General features: G+C 37.1%; 1 protein-coding gene across 1 annotated transcript in view; it reads left to right on the forward strand.

Moving 5' to 3' along the window:
* Megf8 (multiple EGF like domains 8) overlaps positions 1-20179 on the forward strand; it is a 120947-nt gene that overhangs the window by 30724 nt on the left and 70044 nt on the right. Inside the window, exons 7-9 of the mRNA XM_083138404.1 lie at positions 6003-6186; positions 6995-7281; positions 19821-19984. Coding sequence (XP_082994530.1) covers positions 6003-6186; positions 6995-7281; positions 19821-19984 — 635 coding nt within the window. The remainder of the gene's footprint in view (positions 1-6002; positions 6187-6994; positions 7282-19820; positions 19985-20179) is intronic.

Raw genomic sequence — 20179 nt, forward strand, 5'->3', positions numbered from 1 at the left:
TCCAATTTTAATAACTTTTTTTCAGTGTTTTACACCCCATCGCAAAGGTAATAGTAGGCAAATTTCTATCACCATATTCATTCACTCTTGTTTTCTGCACTAGTGTACATTTGTGGTTATTTTATGTAAAAAATGTAGCCTCTGATTTAACCACCAGAGCAAATAATAAATTCACATGAAAGACTCGAAAGCATACATGTGATGCCTCTCAGGGTATGGGGTAATATCTCTCTTCGTTGTTTTTGCACTAAGAAAAAGGAAGTCTATTTTACTTCTTTGCAAACTAAATACTTATATTTCTAACATATAACAGTTGGGCTGAAAAGTTCGTAGGCTAACATAGTAAAAAATATTTTTTTGACAAAATTCGATTTTATTATTCAATATAGTTGCCTTCGAGGGCTATACAACGATTATAGCGGTCATACAATTTTTCGATGCCATTTTTATAGTACGATTTCTCTTTAGCCTCAAAATAGGCCTCAGTTTCGGCGATTACCTCTTCATCAGTGCTAAATTTCTTTCCAGCGAGCATTCTTTTAAGGTCTGCAAACAGGAAAAAGTCACTGGGGGCCAGATCTGGAGAATATGGTGGATGGGGAAGCAATTCGTAGTCTAATTCATATAATTTTGCCATCGTTTTCATTGATTTGTGACACGGTGCATTGTCTTGATGAAACAGCACTTTTTTCTTCTTCAAATGGGGCCGTTTTTTTCGTGATTTCATCCTTTAAACACTCCAACAACGCTATGTAATTATCTCAGCTATCTCGATCAACTTCACTTTACGATCATTTAAAATTATTTTGTGGACTTTTTTGATGTTTTCGTCGGTAACAGCCTCTTTGGGGCGTCCACTGCGTGCATCGTCTTCGATGCTCATTTCGCCTCGTTTAAATTTAGCAAACCACTTCTCAACGGTTGATTTTCCTGGTGCAGAGTCCGAATAATGTTTATCAAGTCAAGCCTTGGCTTCAACAGTATTTTTTTTCGCCAAAAAGCAATGCTTTATTAACACACGAAATTCTTTTTTATCCATTTTTTCACAATAACAAAAGCTGCTTCACTCACAATGCTATATCTCACGAACTAATTATCCGGCAGCTGTGAAATTTATACACGTTGAAGGTTAGTACTAAGTACAAATCACATGGATTTAATTCTAGTAACGCCATCTATGAGTCAGCCTACGAACTTTTCTTCAGCCCAACTGTTAATCCATGTCACTCAAAGAAATTAAACTTCTTATAATTCAACTTGATCACTCTATTCAAATACTGAGCCCGAACTTCCAAAGTCAAGACAAAAGACACTCGTAATTGCCATGGCAACAGCTCTTAACAAGATAAATATATACAGATTAGTCGCTATCCTGATATTATCAGTGATAGGTAAATTACAGAAATTATGATTAAAGAACAATAAACATTTGCACAAGAGAAAAGATAATTAATAACAATAAATATTAGTGAAATGGGAAAGGACGTATCAATTGCCCCCTCCGAAAAGAAATCAAAATCGACGACGAACTGGAAAACTTTTACCAGTCTAGGAGATTTTGGTTTCAATCTCTGGAAAACAGTTTACAATTCTTCATGTATTTAGTTCACAAGTTCTGAGATAAAACTGGACGCTTGAAGAAAGATTCAATGGAATGGGACTTCTGATACAGAATTTCCAATAAACGATGAGACTTCATACAAATAAGAAAACCAGATCATGTAAACAATGAGCAGCTTATTCGAATATGGCCTCGCTCCATAACGTGTTGTAATCACCAATTCATTTAAAACGTTTCCAGTGCCAGGCCTTTCCAAAGACACCTTCCTATGGATCGTGAAGATTTCAACTTAAATCGGTTCTTTGTTTCATTTTCAGTAATTTACTAGAATCAATCTTCTTTTTCATATCTTCTGGTGAAGGAATCCATTTCTAATGGCTAGCTTTAAATTTCCGGACCCTCATTTACTTGTCTACGGAATTATTCTTCTAGTTCCTTTTCAATCTACACTCCATCCACCATTAAATATAATATTCTATATATAAGACTGATCTCAGTTTTATACTTTCGCAGAAACAAATAACCAAACAGTAGATTTTATGGTAAATCTTTAACAATTAAGATTTCCATTAGAATGATGCTTTCAGTAGTTTCGAGCACTGAGTTACGCTTGCCTACAAATTCAAGTTCTGAAATCTAGTTCTAGCTCACTGAATTTTTATACTGAACGATCTGCCTTAATGTACAGGTAAATTCTGATTTGTTACGAGTATCAGCATAATATCTTTGTCACCAGACTGTAAAATCTCTCTTCTTGCCACCAGTTTCCTCCGAGACTGCTTAACATAATGGATAGTTCTATGCTAGGCGAGGGGTAAAGTCCCGCACCTGATCCAGATTATATCCGTTATCCCAACAGAAGTTCCTCATTACTTCCACACTACGCACTTGCTCAGTGCTGGGATATGGTCCAACAATGTCTGTCTGCATGCCACTGCTCGTCATTTGAGTCCCGGGAGCATTATTGCTATCTCTCGGTGGATATAAACGTTGTTGACTTGGTGAAGAAAACCTGCTGTTAGGATACGGTCTATCGTAAGGATTACTTCTGGAAGCTGGATATTCTCGTCATGATCTAAACTAACGCTGTTGACGGTAATTATTTCCATTTCTAGGGTATGGACTCTCAGCTGGGTTACTCCTATTTTGTTGCTGAACTAAGCAAATTCTAGACCTTCTTTGAACATCTGCTGTTTAGTTCAGCTCCAATATCTCGTCTCCATGTAGACCGCCAAGCATCTTGTTCCTCTGCTTGCTCATATATCTTGACAAAATCCGCCAAGATCCATGGTGTTCGGAGCATGAGCCAAGCACAATTGCTTTACTTTCCAAGGCAACTGTCCGATGATTAGATTAACTACTTCCTGCTCGGTGTAATGATTACTCAGATTCCTATAGGCAGAGTACACAGACCAAACATATTCTTCCACATTGTTATCATTCTGCTTATTGTACCGCCTATTCCTCACAGACGCCAATTCTCTCTCTTTCGCTTCTGTTGAAGCAAAACGCTTCTTGAACTCTCTGCAGAAATCATAGTAAGTGCGAAAATCGTTCTTATGCGAATAAAACCAGTGATAGGCCTTTCCAGTTAACAAACGTGGAATGATTTCAAGCCTATAATGTTGAGGAATCTGTAGAATTTCAAGGTTTGTATTCAATTCCTTTAAATATATTTCAGCTGAAGTAGCAATAATATTGCCGTCGAACTTTCTCATAGAATTGATGTCTGCCATCCTAGGAGTTACACCAGTGTGTACAATGTGTGAAGAAGACTCACTTCTGTTTCTTCTGCTGCGAGAAGTTGATTCACTGTCTGAATAGCTGGATTCGTTCATCTTCTTGTACCTCTTTTTCCGCCACTTTTTCCGTTGGGTTTTTCTTTGCAGGTTTGAAGCTTCATCTGAACAGATGGGATAAAATGTCGATCTTCCAGAATCTTCATCAACACGGTGGATTTTAGGATGATCAGAGTTCATCTGGATCTGTAACCTATTCAGCTGATCAGAAATATGAACAATTTCACTACAGATATGACCAACATGTGAGGGAAATTTGTCTTGTTTAGTTTCAACTGTTTTCGTCCATTCTTCATCAGCTTTTCTGTATCCCTCTGTTTCATTTATATTCTCAGCAAGTTTCTCTGCCATTTTCTGGTTAATGGTATCTTCTAAGTTATCTGTAGTAACAGTTACCTGATGATTCACATTTTCAAATACTTCATTCGTGAAACTGCTCTGTTCCTCAGTAATTTCCTTACAGAAGTTACCCTGAGATTGTTCAACCTCTTCTCTCAACAGGGCAATTTCTTTTTGCACATTTGATTCCACTTGTTGAGAGTTTGTTTCACATGTCTGATGTAAGTTAAAACAATCTCTGTTTGAATGCTTTCTTTTATCTTCTGTTGATTTTCTTCCACTTTGGCAGTCAAATTGTCCAGCCTCTGCCCAATCTCCAAAGCAGATTCTGTAAGCTTCGAATAACCTTGTGAAATCTTCTCTTCTAAGCACCTTTCTGATTCCACCAAATTTCTGCCACTTTCCTCTAACTTTAAGTTCAAACTGCATTGCAACATGGCTACATTCTCCTGAAACTTAGCTCCCAGACTTCTAGAGTTTTCTTGCATCTTTGCTTCCAGCACACTGGAGTTTTCTTGGATCTTTGCTTCCAGATTGCTAGAACTTTCTCTAACGTTTTCCTGAATTTTAGATTCCAGAGCACTGGAGTTTTCTTGCATCTTTGTTTCCATAGCCCTTGTACTTTCCTCCAACATAATCCGTATTGAAGAAAGCAGGTGTGCTGTAACTGGAACTGACTGCACTGGAGATTAATTTTCCTCAGCCGATTATTTACTTGCACTTCTCAACATCTTCTTATCCATATTCTTCTAGTACAGAATTTCCATCACAATCACAAATCAATTACACTTCACGAACACACAAAAAATAAACACTAATAAAACAACATATTTCCGGCCCCGCGTTGTTGCGCCAAAATCTTGACACGTTCTTTGGTCAAAAGAACATGATTTTATCTACCAGAGCAAATAATAAATTCACATGAAAGACTCGAAAGCATACACGTGATGCCTCTCAGGGTATGGGGTAATATCTCTCTTCGTGGTTGAAACCAAATAAAAATCAAAGTTAAGTTTGCACTAAGAAAAAGGAAGTCAATTTTACTTCTTTGCATACTAAATACTTATATTTCTAACATATAATCCATGTCACTCAAAGAAATTAAACTTCTTATAATTCTACTTGATCACTCTATTCAAATTCTGAGCCCGAACTTCCAAAGTCAAGACAAAAGACACTCGTATTTGCCATGGCAACAGCTCTTAACAAGATATATATATATATATATATATATATATATATATATATATATATATATATATATATATATACAGATTAGCCACTATCCTGACATTATCAGTGATAGGTAAATTATAGAAATTAAGATTAAAGAACAATAAACATTTGCACAAGAGAAATGGTAATTAATAACAATAAATATTAGTGAAATGGGAAAGGAAGTATCACCCTATACTATTTCACTGCTGTGTATCCAAACCCGTGTAGGCAAACAACTTGCAGGAGCTAAGCTCTACTTATAGAACTGTTTATAAAGCAACTTGCTTCTTCTTCAAAACAACAGTGAACTGACTCGAATAGTTTCCTATCTTGTAATGTACTATTCACACTACTCCACATTCAAATAAATGTTATTAAATGAAGCACATAAAGTAATATTAGCATGCTTGTTATGATAATGGACATTAATTTTCATGTAGATTTAAATTAATTATCAAATTATACATCCTTCTATCAACATACGTCTACCATGAATGAAGAAAGTGAGTTTTGATAAAATACTATGTTCATTATGAAAACGTTAGCTAGTTTACTTACTGTCTGCTGGCAATGTAAGTGTTCAACCTGTTCCTATCCTGGACAAGATGATTCCACCCTTGACCCGCCTACAGGTCTCTTGCTTTTCTATCCTGTCCCATGCATATTATTTGTCGTGGCCACCAAAGTCTTCTTGGGATGAATAAAGATTGTGCAGTTCTGTATTATATAACTGTCTCCACTCATGTGTTGTTTCATCTGTTTTAGGTGCAAATATCGTAGCATTTTGTGTCCAAGTACCCTTTTATGTTTTAGTGTAAATGATCACAGTTTACTTCCATTCGAAACAATGTAAAATTACTGTGTTTTTTTATATTTTAACTTTCAGATTATTTAGGTACTTGTAAAGGCATATAGCCACTTTTGTAATTAAAGAAATACCTTAAATACTTTAATCATAAAATTGTTGAACTGCCTTTAGAAATAATGAAGCAGAGTTTGTGTATGTGTAATTTCCATGTGATACCTTTTGTTTCCCATTCTTGGATGATTCTCTTTCAATATATTTTCCTTATTTTTGTTCCTAGCTGCTCATTACCCAAAACAGCAAGGGGTATTTGCACATGCTGCAGATCTCAGAAATGGAAATACTTTGCTGATAGTTGGTGGATACCATGGGAGTGTGAATGGTGATCTTCTTGCGTATGTTCTTCCTCCTACACTGGCAACAAGTGAAGGAGAATCCAATGATCCTGAGCAAAATTGTTGGAGGTAAGCAGCACCCTTATGATTTTAACTTGAAGAGCTTAATGTATAAATTAATATTGGTATGTATCCCAGTATAAAACTTTTGCAAATACTGATCAAATAGAGATACCAATAACTGATTCCAGATACATTTGCCAATCTCTGATTCATTCATCTCCTTAATATATGTAATTATAATTGCTTTTGCCTTAGTAAAGCAAAATGTGTATTTTGACATACCTTCTTGTGGTTTTCCTAAATTTTGGATCGACCTCAATTCTTCTTTAGGAGTGGAAATGTTAAGTGGAAGTCATGGTAAAAGGATGAAAATGATTTAAAATTTGATTTGAAACAATGATGATGTTGATAGTGCCTTGTATCTTCCAATGTAGAGTTGTATATTAGTTTATGTGGACACATGCACTATTGTAGAAATTTAAGTAAAATATACATTTCCAACCAGGACTTGAGCCCAGTAACTAAGTTGGTAGAGCAATGACACACTATGCCAGAGACCCAGATTTGAGAATGCAGAAAAATGTAAAATCTGGGAAAATTTTTATAACATTTTGCTCCATTAGGACCATGAAGAGTGAATGTATAATGTGGGGAAAATGTAAAATTGGGTTTCCACTGTATTTGTTGTTGTTTTCTAACTTTAAATGTTCTGTTAAAATTTAATTAAATTTAATTGATATTTTGTATTGACTCATTCCCATTATCTGTATCTCCTTACATGTCGCATTCAGATCATTGATGATCAGCATTTCCTACTAAGCTGTTGTGGGTGTGTTATAGAGTTTAAATTTTAATAATTTATTTTCTCTCTTAGGCACCGTAATCTCAGTGAATGCATAGCAAATCCAGAATGTGGCTGGTGCTCCGCAGACAAGATCTGTTATGGTAGAACAGTTGGAACTAATTGCACAACAAACTTACAAACCACCCAATGCCCTGGTGTGTGTCCTGCCCTGGCTGATTGTCATTCTTGTGTGATCCATGGCAGTGGAAAACAACACTCTTCTAAGCAACCGTCTGCCACCATTTCCGTAGCTCAGAAATTGAAGCGGGGTCAGTGCACGTGGTGTGTACAGAATGCTCGCTGTCATCATGTGGAAGGTATGTACTTTGCTTATGTTGTAGAATGGATCAAATGAAGGCATGAGCCAAAACTGATGTTGATGTATTGTATTGTATTGATATCATCCAATACTACAGTCGGGCCGCGATAAGAAGCAGTGTGCAATCAGAACGCAAGATGGCAGAACTTGACCAAATTCTGTCTCCTCGTTGGCTGCCATGTGGCTGGGGGTTTTCTGCGTTGCCACGTTCGCAAAATCAGGCAGACACGCTAATCAGCTGTTGGCAAGCTCGGGAAGAAATAAAACGTCACGCGAAATTAACACATACGTATTAGTGTGCTATTATATGTTATTTCCGTCGTAAAGTGATTAACGAATTTAGAAGTTTGAATCTGAAGTTTCTTGTAGGTTAACGTTAACTTCCTGTGTAAATTTTACTTTCTGGCAAGCATGAAACATTTTCTCTTCCTGCTCTACACAGGAACCGAATACCTTCACTGAAAGAACCTTTGTTGTGTTTTTATTATGGTACATTGCAAGCATCAGCTACCGGCATATTTTTACTTGTGTTGTATAGTATCACAATTACGATCAAGAGAAAATGCATCTTGTGTTATGAACAACTGTGGCAAATCGTTCTCCTTTGATTTCATGCCGCCTTTCTTTGCCTTCTTTGTCACACCACGGCATTCGTCTTTCTCGCAACTCGATACCGACCACAGCTATACCTGCCTATTGTTTTTGTATACAAAACTCACCCTTATTTTGTAAAGACATGGAATTTATACTTCTGTAACATTGTTGAAGCTTCAGAATGTACAAATGAAATGTATTTCTTGAAAATTAGAGTGAATTACGTATAAACAAATTACGTACAACTTGGTTTGTTAACACGTTTTTAAATTATATTTTGTGGAACCTACAAAAATTCACCTCTAAAACAGAATTTCACAGAACAGAGTTACTGTATTACGGAGAAGAATTTATCAAGAACAAATCAATTGTGTGTGAATTGATTGATTGAGTTGGTGTTTTAAAGTCCACTTTATGCACACTACGGCTAATCTAGAATGGACAGTTGGAAGTGGGATCCGAACCACCATGTGCCTCGACAGGGTATTGAACCCAGGACTACTTGATTACAAGGCGACGACGCTTACCCTACCACTGTACCATCGGGGAGGCACATGTAAGTGTGTGAAGTGAGATAATTTGGGAAGCTACATGAGAATACAGGCTCTGGCAATACAGAGTTCAATAAATTACAACAAAACGCATGGCAATTGCTTGATTTTCATAACATTAATGATACATTTGATACATGTGTTTTCGAGCTACCTGTAGGCTATGTAAAAACATAAAAAAATGAATGAAAGAACAGAAGTAGTTAACGTTGTTCCTTCAAATATGAACAGAGTTGGAATGAGAACAATGGAAGGGTCCCGTTGTTGACTGTTTAACCAGATGTTTAATCCTACACGTGTTTCTGTGGGCTCGCGAAAATCCTGAAGTATAGGTCAGTCCGGCAACGGCGCGTCACTACCTGACCGGGTGGTTCCACGCCAGTTGCTAGCACATCCTGACTTTAGTTAATACTTTTCCAGCAATTTAGCATATCACAGGGTTCACAAATTATTTTTCTTGTAGCCTACGGTTGTTACAAGCATAGGCTACAAGAGAAATAATTCTAAAATGCAAGCAATTCGTACATCCAAGAAAAATTAAGGTTCACAAATGCCATGAGACACTTTCACCAATTCTAATTATCCTGGAAATTGTGCACCATGGTGCAGATCCAAAGTTTCTATTTATTTTGCACCATTTTTGTGTGAAACACTGTATTTTGTGATTACATAACAAAAAAGGTGAAGTTCCCCATGCATATAGCACCATGCTTTGTAGGCACATTTAGGGGATATGGAGGTATGGCCCCACACATTCTCGATCTCTGTCATTTTGGAGGTGATGTGATCATCACCAGCACCAACTTCCTTTACCCCCCCCCCCCCCCCCAGGGTTGACTCCAGGTAACCAATCTGTTACAATGTGCTTGACCGCTGGGCCACAATTCTTGGTTGATCAAGACAGTCGAGGAACTACTTGAAAGAACTAGAAACAGATTTCAGTGGTGTTGGGATTTCATTTGCTGACCAAGCATCTACCAATGAAAATTCATTTAGCAGGTGTTGTCCATCAAGTACCATTGCACTAAGGAATTTTACATGTATGGTGTCATTTGTTGATATATTAAATTTTATATCAGCATTTTATTAGTGTTGACAATGTTCTTCATATGTAGATACATCCATAGTACAGTGAAATCTCGATTTTACGTTCCCGCATTATACATTTTCCCGCTTAATACGTTCATCCAGTCAGGCGCCGGCAAAAGGCCGTGTTCAATAATAGGACGTTCACCTCAATCTTACGTTTGTTCTAACTCCCGTTTTCCGAGCAGTAAAGATGTCTTGAAATATGGCAGAAACCTGTTCTGTTGACCATGCGAGTTATCCCTCCTTTTTCTTGCTTTCGAAGCTGGTTCATTCACAACGCGACCTTGAACTTCCAGATGTTAGGCTTTCATGCGAGAGAAGGGAGCCAAGAGGTATGTTTCAGTGAAAGGTGGGGGGGAGGAGGAGGAGGTGGGGCACAGCTTGCATTTGTCACACCTTTCTTCACAGACAGGAAGGGAAAATGGCACTTCTTGCATTCCCGGTAAAGATACAATGGGCCGATTCTTCTGCCTCAGGATCAGACAACAAGCGCACTGTTGCCAAATCGATTCTCGCTAAATGATGCCTGCCTTAGAATTTGGACAAGGAAAGTTCACCCTCCCCACTCTGAGTAGAAAATTGACAACAGGACTCAATCATCATTCACTTCTTTGCCCACACAGATTTACAGAATCCTTCCTAGTTGACGGGAAGTAAAAAGAAAAGCGAGAAGGATGCTTGTGTGTGAAAACTTTTCCTTTCTTCTTGTCTGCAGCGTTGGAATAGAAAAATAAAATAAGAAGGTTTTGCCAACCTCCGCTATCCGATACTGAATAAGAACTGCGCTTCTTTAATGGGAAGTCGTTTAGGTTCCTAAGGAAACAATTGGATCTAGTCTATATTTCACTGTAAATTATTTTTAATCTGAAGTTTTTTCATGGATGCTAATGTCATTTGATCATCAGAATGAAGCTAACTTGATTATTTTTTTCTATGTGTAGATGAGCGATATTTTACTCACTGATTGAAAAATATTCTTGTCAAATCAATTGTTTGGGGAAAGAGGGGGGGCGAAGTTCGGACACACATATTTTTCTGCATGAAGCAGAGAATGGATTATTTTATGCAGATTACGTGACTCGTGTGTTGTAAAGTGATGGGGCCAGGAAAAATGAGTGAATAAATGAGGGGTGCGGCAATATTTTCCGAGAGCAGCCAAATTTAGTGCACATCTAAATGCCATTAAAATGCAGGTGATCTAAGCTACCACATAAAGTGGCTCTGGAGCTCACCCAGCCTAAAAAAAATTACCTGGGACAACCTTGAGGGGTAAAGGCTGCCAAAGCATGGTGCTGATCATGTCACCTCCAAATTGGCAGAGATCAAAGAGTATGTGGGGTAAAGATGACCAGAGCATGGTGCTGATCACATAATCTCCCACATCCCCTATATATGCATTACGGCATGGTGCAAAGTGCATGGGGAACTGTATCTTCACCTTTTTCTCATTTGAAAGGGGGCGGGGGGTTGCTTTCTCATGCCCCCTATGGTATCATCACTAGTCTTGTAATTACTGAAAAGTACCAAGTATTTCTGCCCCGATTTTCTTGCTCGTGTCGAAGTGAGCCCCCTTACACGAGACATCTTAACCAATTAACATAAAGGCGAAAAGCGATCTCCCATCTCTTTTCCTCTGACATCTAAAATTACGCAGTTGCTCTTGAACCTGAATACGCACATTCAACGAACATAGCATACTGCAAGTAAAAGGAAAAAAAAGACTTGAGCCGGTTTCTCATTCTTTAAATGCCCTGCGTCTGAAATCTTGCTCCTATGTCTGAAGCATTGACATGACAACATGGGAGAGTGTCAAGCAGTGATCCTTCCTCCCCCTCCCCTTTCCTTCTTTTCTTTCTGCAACTTGGCCAGGTGGAAATGAGCACACTTCTGATAAGACGGCATGCCGCTCCACCACTTGTTCTTCTCCCCCTTCCCCTCCCGCCATTACAAACTGGTCATAGGGTTGTGTGCGAGCAGCTGGCAACCGGCGCCAATGTTTCGTGTCTTGGCTCCTGAGCTATGACTTATTCAGTCTGAAGGGAAGAAAAATGGCAGTATTTTGAATCTCGTCTCAAAAGATTGTTTTGCTTTGGCGATTAGGAAACACGAGCTGCAGACACAATGCGAAAGCTAAAGAAAAAGGACGAGATCATTTTTTTTTCTTTTTCTTGTTCTGCCTTCTGATAAACGCCTGGAACACACAAAGCAGTGCAGGAAGGAAATGCTATAACAGTACTAGAATTCGTACCATTATAGACAAATAATGTAAAATGCTTGACACTCTTATTTGAGGTGATCTTATTCTTCTAAAGAAATTAAAATTGTAAATTTTAGAAATTTCTTATATTGTGGACTAGGAGTACACTTCTGATCTTCAAGCGTTTATTAATATATTTAAGATTGGCAATGTAATTTTGGTCGTATTTGTTCAACCATGTACTTACGGTAAGCTTGCAATATTCATAAAAACATCTATAAGTTGAGAATTACTAGGTTGTGGGTGCTTATCTGACTCTACCTTCGTACTGCCTGCGATATGAGATTGTATTCTATCTAAATTAAGTCATATTAAACTCAAAAAGCAGTAAAATTCACTATTCAATAAAGGAAGCTCCATAAACTTTAATCCTAAATAAGTAAAAATTATCATTATTGCCAACTCTCATAAAGGGAAAAAAACTCTTATAGAGGGAACAATGTATCTCACATGGGAAATCCCTTTTTCCCACAAAAGATGAGAAACTTTAAATTAACATTTATAACTTAAAAGAAATAATACAAGCAGTTTAATAACTTTTAAAGTAATTTATTATCCAAAGACTATCTTACAACAAAATTCAGATCATTAATAAGTACAAAATAAAATTTCTTTCATGTAAAATGTTTAGTAGTTTGTATTCTGTGAATATGGTGAAAAGTGTAAGGATTGAGATACACTGCATCTGTCTTTAAGATGGAAGCAGATGAAATCTGAGGATTTTTTTTGGGAAAACATCTCGTTGAAAACGGGATGAAATTGTACAGTGTTATGTCTTATTAAATCTGCAATGTCAATAATGGAATAAGGAAGACATAATACAAAAATTGGTAAAAAGGGAAGTGTATATTCTTAAATGTGAAAATATGTGATTTGACGAGTATATAATCTGAACTTGGTTTGCATGTTGGAAATACGTACAGATAAGTATGATTGGATTGACTTTTACAATTTTGAATACTTCAAGACTTTGAAAATGTTTACTACAAATATTTAATCCATTTTCTGAACTTGGAAAACGATAATATTCCACTGGATTCGTCCAGCACTTCGAGTAATAAATCTTGAACTTTGATTTGTTCGAAAGATATTTTATACATCTGTGATGTAATTTTGACAATGTATATTTATCTTTCTTCGCATCGATTCATACTGTCAAACCTTGTGTGTGAAAATAAATGATATGTGAAGCAACTGACATCTCCGAGTGGGATGAGCAATACTTATAATTGTTCATTTTTTTTTATAACTTACTTACTTAGTCGCGTCCTCTTCTACCTGCCGGTGTCGAGGGGTTACAGAGAGTTCTCCAGACGTTTCTGTCCATCGCCTTTTCCTGTGCCTCTTTCCATCTTATGCTTCGTTTCTCCAAAATCTCTTTGACGCTCATATTCCATGTCTTTCTTGGTCTTCCTTTTGGTCTTGTTCCTTGTGGACGTGCTTCCCATATATATTCCATGTCTTTCTTGGTCTTCCTTTTGGTCTTGTTCCTTGTGGACGTGCTTCCCATATCTGCTTTGGCAGTCTCGTCTCACTCATTCTGCTCAAATGGCCGAACCATCTGAGTTGATTACGTTCAACTGTTTCTTGTAGTGGCTGAGCATTTAAAGATTGCCAAATGGTTTGATTCCTTATCCGATCTTTCCTGGTTTTCCCACTTATTCTTCGAAGGTACCTCATTTCCATTGTTTGTACATTTTGCAGGTGTTTTCCAGTCATTGTCCAATTTTCACTGCTATATGTAAGTGTTGGTATATAAATTGTTTTATATACAGTGAATTTTGTTTGGGTAGATATTTCTTTTTTGCCTATAAATCCTCGGTTTATCATTTGATATAGCTTTCCTGTCTTCATGATTCTATCTCTTATTTCTTCCTCTTCTTTTCCTTGACTGTTTATAATTACTCCAAGATACTTGAAATTTGTCACTTGTTCTAAAGGTTTGTTATTCAGTTTTAACTTACGGTTTGTCTTTTCTCTGCTAATTATCATTGTTTTAGTTTTCTCCGTATTTATTTCCATATTCTTTTTCTTTAATTCTTCATTAAGAATATTTAGGTTATATTGTAAACTAGCCTGTGTATTAGCTATTAGTATAATATCATCAGTGTATATGAGCTCTGTTAGTTTAATTGATTTCATATTCCAGTATCCTACATGAAATTGTTTCATTTTTATATGGCATTCCTTTATTACTTCATCTAATAGGATTATAAATAGATATGGTGATAGTATATCTCCCTGTTTAACTCCTGTTGTTATTTCAAATTCCTCTGACTGGTGGTTTCTCATCCTCACGTAGCATCTGCATCCTTTGTACCAACTTTGGATTGCTTTTATTAGGTTTTTATCCACTCTTTATTTCTTTATTTCGTCTTCTTTTACATGGCGAAGTTAAGGCTGTGGAGCCTTTTCTTCCACTTGACCATGTTTACAAAAAAATTGAATATGAAATAATTAAAATTTTGAAAAAAAAGGAAGAAAAAAAATATATAAAAAATTACAGAGAAATAAAAAATACAAAGAGAAATTACATATAAGAAAGGTAATCTAACCTATAGATACGGACACACACACTCACACACACACATACATATCTTTGCCCTTACACACGAACAAGCAAATACATAACACTACACTTACTTAAGCACAGTCCAATATTACACATACTTAAAACACAGTCCAATACGGTATACTTTGACGATAATTCATCTTAACTATTACTCTAATTCATTTTAGTGCCTTACGTCCTTCTATCATTCTCTGCACCCGCCATATTAATAGGGAAATCAAACATTTAATTTTCATTGTATAATATGTGTAACTTTAACAATTTTTTGAACGTCACAATTGAGGAAGAGACATGAATTTCAGGTGGCAACTTGTTCCAAAGGCCTGCTGAGGTAACAGTAAAAGAATTTGCATAAGAGTTGGATTTGTGGAGTGGAATGGACAGCAGAGACCTTTCGCGCGATCTGGTGTTGTGGCTGTGAAAGTCGGAAAGATGTTGAAATCGGTTATAGAGATATTGCGGGTCTTTTATTTGGAGGATTTTGTACAGTAAAATTAACTTATGAAAATTACGTTTATCGCTTAATTTAAGCCACTCGACCTTCGCAAAGTACGATGTCAAATGGTCTGAATATTTTAGGTCGAAAACGAAACGAATGCAGGCATTTTGAATTCGCTGCAGTCGTTTAGCTTGCTCGTGATTGACATCCAAGAAAGCAATGTCGCAATAGTCAACAATGGGAAATACAAGAGACTGGACCAGTTTAATTTTTATGCGTTCAGGGAGGAAGTTTTTGAGCCGATAGAGTGAATGCAATGCACCGAAAGCTCTTCTAGATACAGAGTTAACTTGCTCTGCCCAGGTGAGATGTTGGTTGAGTATCACACCCAGATTCTTAACAGTAGTGGAGAAGGGCAGATGAATGTCATTTATGTTGAGTCTAGGGAGGCTAGATTTATCTATTTTGCTCAAAATTCTAGGGGAACCTACAAGAATACACTGGGTTTTAGTCGGGTTTAGATGTAAGCCATGGTGTGCAGACCAAGTACTTATTTGTTTAAGGTCATTGTTCACAATTTCTATTGCATGCAGTATTTCTTGCGGGGGGAAAGAGAAATATAACTGAAAATCGTCGGCATAGATATGGTATTTACAGCCGTTAAGCACCGTTTATATACAGAGCAAATAAGAGGGGGCCGAGTACGGTGCCTTGAGGGACACCACATGGAATGTTTTTCCACGACGATTTTCCATATAGGTCAACGACACATTGTCGACGTTCTTGTAGAGTACTTTCTTCTCTAAAGATTTCCATATCTCATTCCAAGGAACTCTATCAAAAGCCTTTTGTAGATCTATAAAACATACATGTGCCTTTTTATTGTATTCTATTGTCTTGTCTGTTATTTGTTTGAGGGTGAAAATATGGTCTTGTACACTTCTTGCTGGTCTAAAGCCTGCTTGACTTTCTTCCAATTGCTCTTCGACATATTTTCTGAGTCTGTTCTCCAGGATTCTTGAATATATCTTCCCTGGCACACTGAGCAATGAGATTCCCCGATGGTTTCTGCATTCTCTATTATCCCCTTTCTTGAAGATTGGGATTATTACTGATATCTCCCATTCCTTCGGTAGTTTTCTTTTCCCATATAGCATTCAATAGGTTCAAAAACAGTTGCTCTCCAGAATTTCCCATGTATTTAAGCATTTCTGGTGTTAAACCATCATGTCCACTAGCCTTACCTAACTTCATTTTCTTTAATGCTGCTTTTACTTCTTCTACTTTGATATCATTTATTTCCTCTTCTTCATCCTCCATTTCTGTATCTTCTGTTCTTTCGTTTCCTGTTTGAACCTCCGTCCTGTTAGTTTGTTTCATCCTTCAGCAATTCTTCGAAGTATTCCTTCCATCTTTGCATGATTTCTTCTGGTTTTGTTCTTAGTTTACCATCTTTTCCTTTTATGTATTTTAATGGGCTTTCTTTATCTTTTCTCATAGTCTTTAAAACTTTGTAGAATAGTTTTTGATTTTTTCGGCTGTTCTCTTCCATACTTTCCCCAAATTTTCTCCATGAGTTCTTTTTAGCCTCTAACACTTTCTTTTTGACTATATCCCTTTGCCTCCTATACTCTTCGAAGCTTTCTAAATCATTAACTGATAGGTACTTTTTCCACAATATTTTCTTGTGCGTGACTTCTTCTTTCAGCTCATCTGTCCACCATGCCGTTCTTTTCATTTTGTTTCCAATGTATGTTGTCCCGCAGCTTTCCTCTGCAGACTGTAGCAAAATCTTCTTAAATTCATCCCACAATTTATCTACATCTCTTTCTTCCTTTTCATGTTTCTCTTGTATCTTTGCTTCTATTAGTTGCTGATATTTTTCTTTAACTTTTGTATCTTTTAATTTGTATGCCTTTATTCTTATTTTATTTTGTTTTTCCTGTCTTCTTTTTCCTTTAGTTTTTAGCACTCTACTTCTTTGTACTACTCTTTCCATTATTAATAGTTTATGGTCACTCCCAATTTCCGCCCCTCTTTTGACTCTGGCATCTATCTTTCTCATCGTATTTCTCTCTACTATGAAATAGTCAATTATAGATTTTCCCCTTGTTGGTTCTTCCCTAGTGTATTTATGAATTTCTTTATGTGGGAATTTAGTATTTACCACTACCATGTCATTTGTTACACATAATTCTAAGATTCGTGTACCATTATCATTTAATGTCTCTTCTCCATATTGTCCTGTTACCTGTCTCCATTCTTCCGTATTGTTTCCTACTCTTCCATTTAGATCTACTATCAATACTTCTTCCTTTCTTTCATCTATGATTTTCTGTAGTGAATCATAGAACATGTTTTTATTCTCTACTGTATCATCTTCATTTGGACCATAAACTATTATCATTGCTATATTTTCTTCTTCTTCTTTAATGTTAACAATCATTATTCTCTCACTTATGAATTCCCAATCTATTATATTGTTTTTCTTTTCTTCGTGGATCAGAAGTGCCACCCCTCCTCTAGCTCTTTCCATTCTCGGTACTCCACTATATATCAGTACATATCCATCATCTAACTCAATTTCTCCATTTCCTTTTTTCTTGGTTTCAGTTAGGGCTAAATATTTTACTTTGGTGTTCTTCATTTCTTTTACTATTTCAACTTCTTTTCCATTAAGGCCTCTGATGTTCCAAGTTCCAAAAGTCGTATACCTTAGTCCTCGCCAATTATCTTTCCTATAGATCTGTCCGGCCAACTCTCTGTCTTTTCTTTTAATCATCTTTATTTAAGAAGTGTAGGTGATTGGCCTGCAGCTTCCTAGCATAGTGAAGGGGCTGCCTTCTTGTTGCTGCTATGCCAGCAATGGGGTTTGGATGTTTCTCCCCTCTTTCTTTTGTGGGCTCTATGCTCCAACCTCCACTTCCTTGGAGGACCTGGGATTTTCTGATAGGGGTTTACTCCCCTTAGAAGGATCGGCTTCTCTATGCCTACGAGTTCCTTCCACCCTTTGGTTTTCTGTTGGGGTGACCTTCCCCTAGCCTTTGGAGATCCCTTTCCTCCCTGCAAGGCAGTAGGGGCAGTGCTTATTTAATGGCGGCACTTTCTCGCCATGTCGTAGTGCTGTTATGGGGCTTTTCTGGGATTTTATGAGGATGATCTTGCCATAATCCTTCCTCCCCAGACCTCAACAGCACTACCGCCTCGGTCCGGGACTGCTTATTAGGTATTTCCTTATTCGCAGCTAACCACCATATCTGATGGCCGTTCGCTATCCGCCACCTGCGACCCGCCCCGTACCTGAGGCTCGCCCTCAGATTTTAAAAATGAAGATTGTTTTTCCTATGAATTACACCTAAACATAAGTAGACAGCATGCGCTGCAATTTTACTTTATTCTCATGTAAGAAAGGGATAAAGGTGTAATCAGTTTTGCATGTGGATTTTGTAAAGTTGTTACCTTCTGAGTTGTCGAAGGTTGATTCAAATGTGACGTTAGCAGCACTTGATAATTTATGGTATATGTGACTGAAATTTTCATGCATTATATTTGAGGGTGGTGTATTCTTATGTATTCTATTAAATCACACAGTTGCATGACCACTATGCTTTCTCTTCTACACGTCCATGCATTCGTCCGACGATCACATTAGATAATTGAGACTCATATTGGGTCACATAATGTGTTTCACTGGGTAATACAGTTGAGACATCAGTAACGTTTTCATATTACTGGAATATTGTGACTCGGATAGTCCATGAGATCGTTTCAATGCACATGATGCTAAGAATGATACAATCGCAGTTTTCTTCAGAACCATTCACGTGCTGAAAATAAATCACGCAATATTAAAATGTTGACGGCAAGACAAAAAAAAAGGAAACACGTTATTCATGGGGAAACTATTGGTGGAAGGGGTGTTTGCCCTCCACAAGACTTCTAAATCCAATAATAAATCTTCGATTAATATGGATGTAAATAATATTCAGTGGCATGCCCAAGGCTCCCCCCCCCCCTTTTGGCCAGTATTTCTGAAAAAAAAAAAAAATAGTACGTCATAGGCAGAAAAAGCTGGCGAAGTGAGTGCTGACTACTATAAAAAGTATACGTAACCCCATCTCCTCTTTCGATCACTGATAAATTCTTGTGACGTCTAAAAATACGTAAGTTTGACAAAGCTTGTTTTGTTCACTTCATGCTGTTGGGCTGATCGGGACTGGATAGATATGCAGCTCAAAGTGGAATCTGAACCATTCTGCATGTCTTCAGGACAATTTGATTATAGTATTTATAGAGATGCTTGACGTCCAGCTATAAATGATCACCTACCCCTTCAATTATCTGGGACTTCAAAAACTAGCAACTAATTGCCAGTTTACAGAGTAAATGGAGATCCTGCACAATCAAATGCATCAACTTAACCTGCGGCAGTTAGAAGCAGTCATCCACCGTCCCTATGCTACGAAAGTGGGTCCGTTAATCCGTCATTGACTTTCACAGTAGGTCTTGCTTTTTTTCTTAGAAATTCATAATCATACTTCTATCCCATTGTTAAACAATTTATGACATAATATACCCCTAAAAGTTGATTGTGTAATTATTTCTTACTGACACTTGAGTTTCATCGCTCCCATATGCTTTCCTGCTTTTTACTTTTCCGCATTTTAAGTATTTTTATTTACGGGCCCCTGAAAAATGTAAAATTGGGGTATGACTGTAAGTACTTTTTAAATCTGAAGTGCATTGTCCCCACGTTCTAATCAATTGTCACAAATAATAAAGGTTTTTTAATAAATACTGTATTTATGTATTGTGTTTAACTGTAAATAGAAATACACAAATCAAAATAAAGTTTATCAGTTTTTGTGTAATGAAAATAGAGGTAGTGAGTGAATGTTATTGAATTATTTTTTTTTTCATTAACATCAAGACAGTTGTGAACATTTGGTATTAGTTCTACTCCTTTAAAATTTAATTTAATTGAATTTTATTGGAGAACAAACAGTGATTGTTTAGTGATTATTTTCCTTTACAGATAATTTTGGAGTATGTGGTGATACACCATCACATGTGACTGGATGGTGGGGCTCCAAAGGTGCAGAAGTGGTGCAGGTAGAGAAATGCAGAACAATGGATAATCGTCCTGGTTTTACATTTCTGACATACGATTCTCCTGCAAATTTTTCACAGCCGGATTCTGTAAGTTAATTACATTTCATGTGCTTCCAGTAGGAGGTAAAAAGATAAAGTTCCGAGTGCATATAGCACCCCGCCATGAAGGCACATTTAGGGGATGTGGGCTGGTAGGGCCCCACACATTCTCGATCTCTGCCATTTTGGAGGTGATGTGATCAGCAACATGCTCCAGCCATCTTTAACCTCCAAGAACCCATT

This window comes from Lepisma saccharinum, chromosome 1, assembly GCF_977018435.1.
Source record: "Lepisma saccharinum chromosome 1, izLepSacc3.1, whole genome shotgun sequence".
Classification (NCBI taxonomy): domain Eukaryota; kingdom Metazoa; phylum Arthropoda; class Insecta; order Zygentoma; family Lepismatidae; genus Lepisma; species Lepisma saccharinum.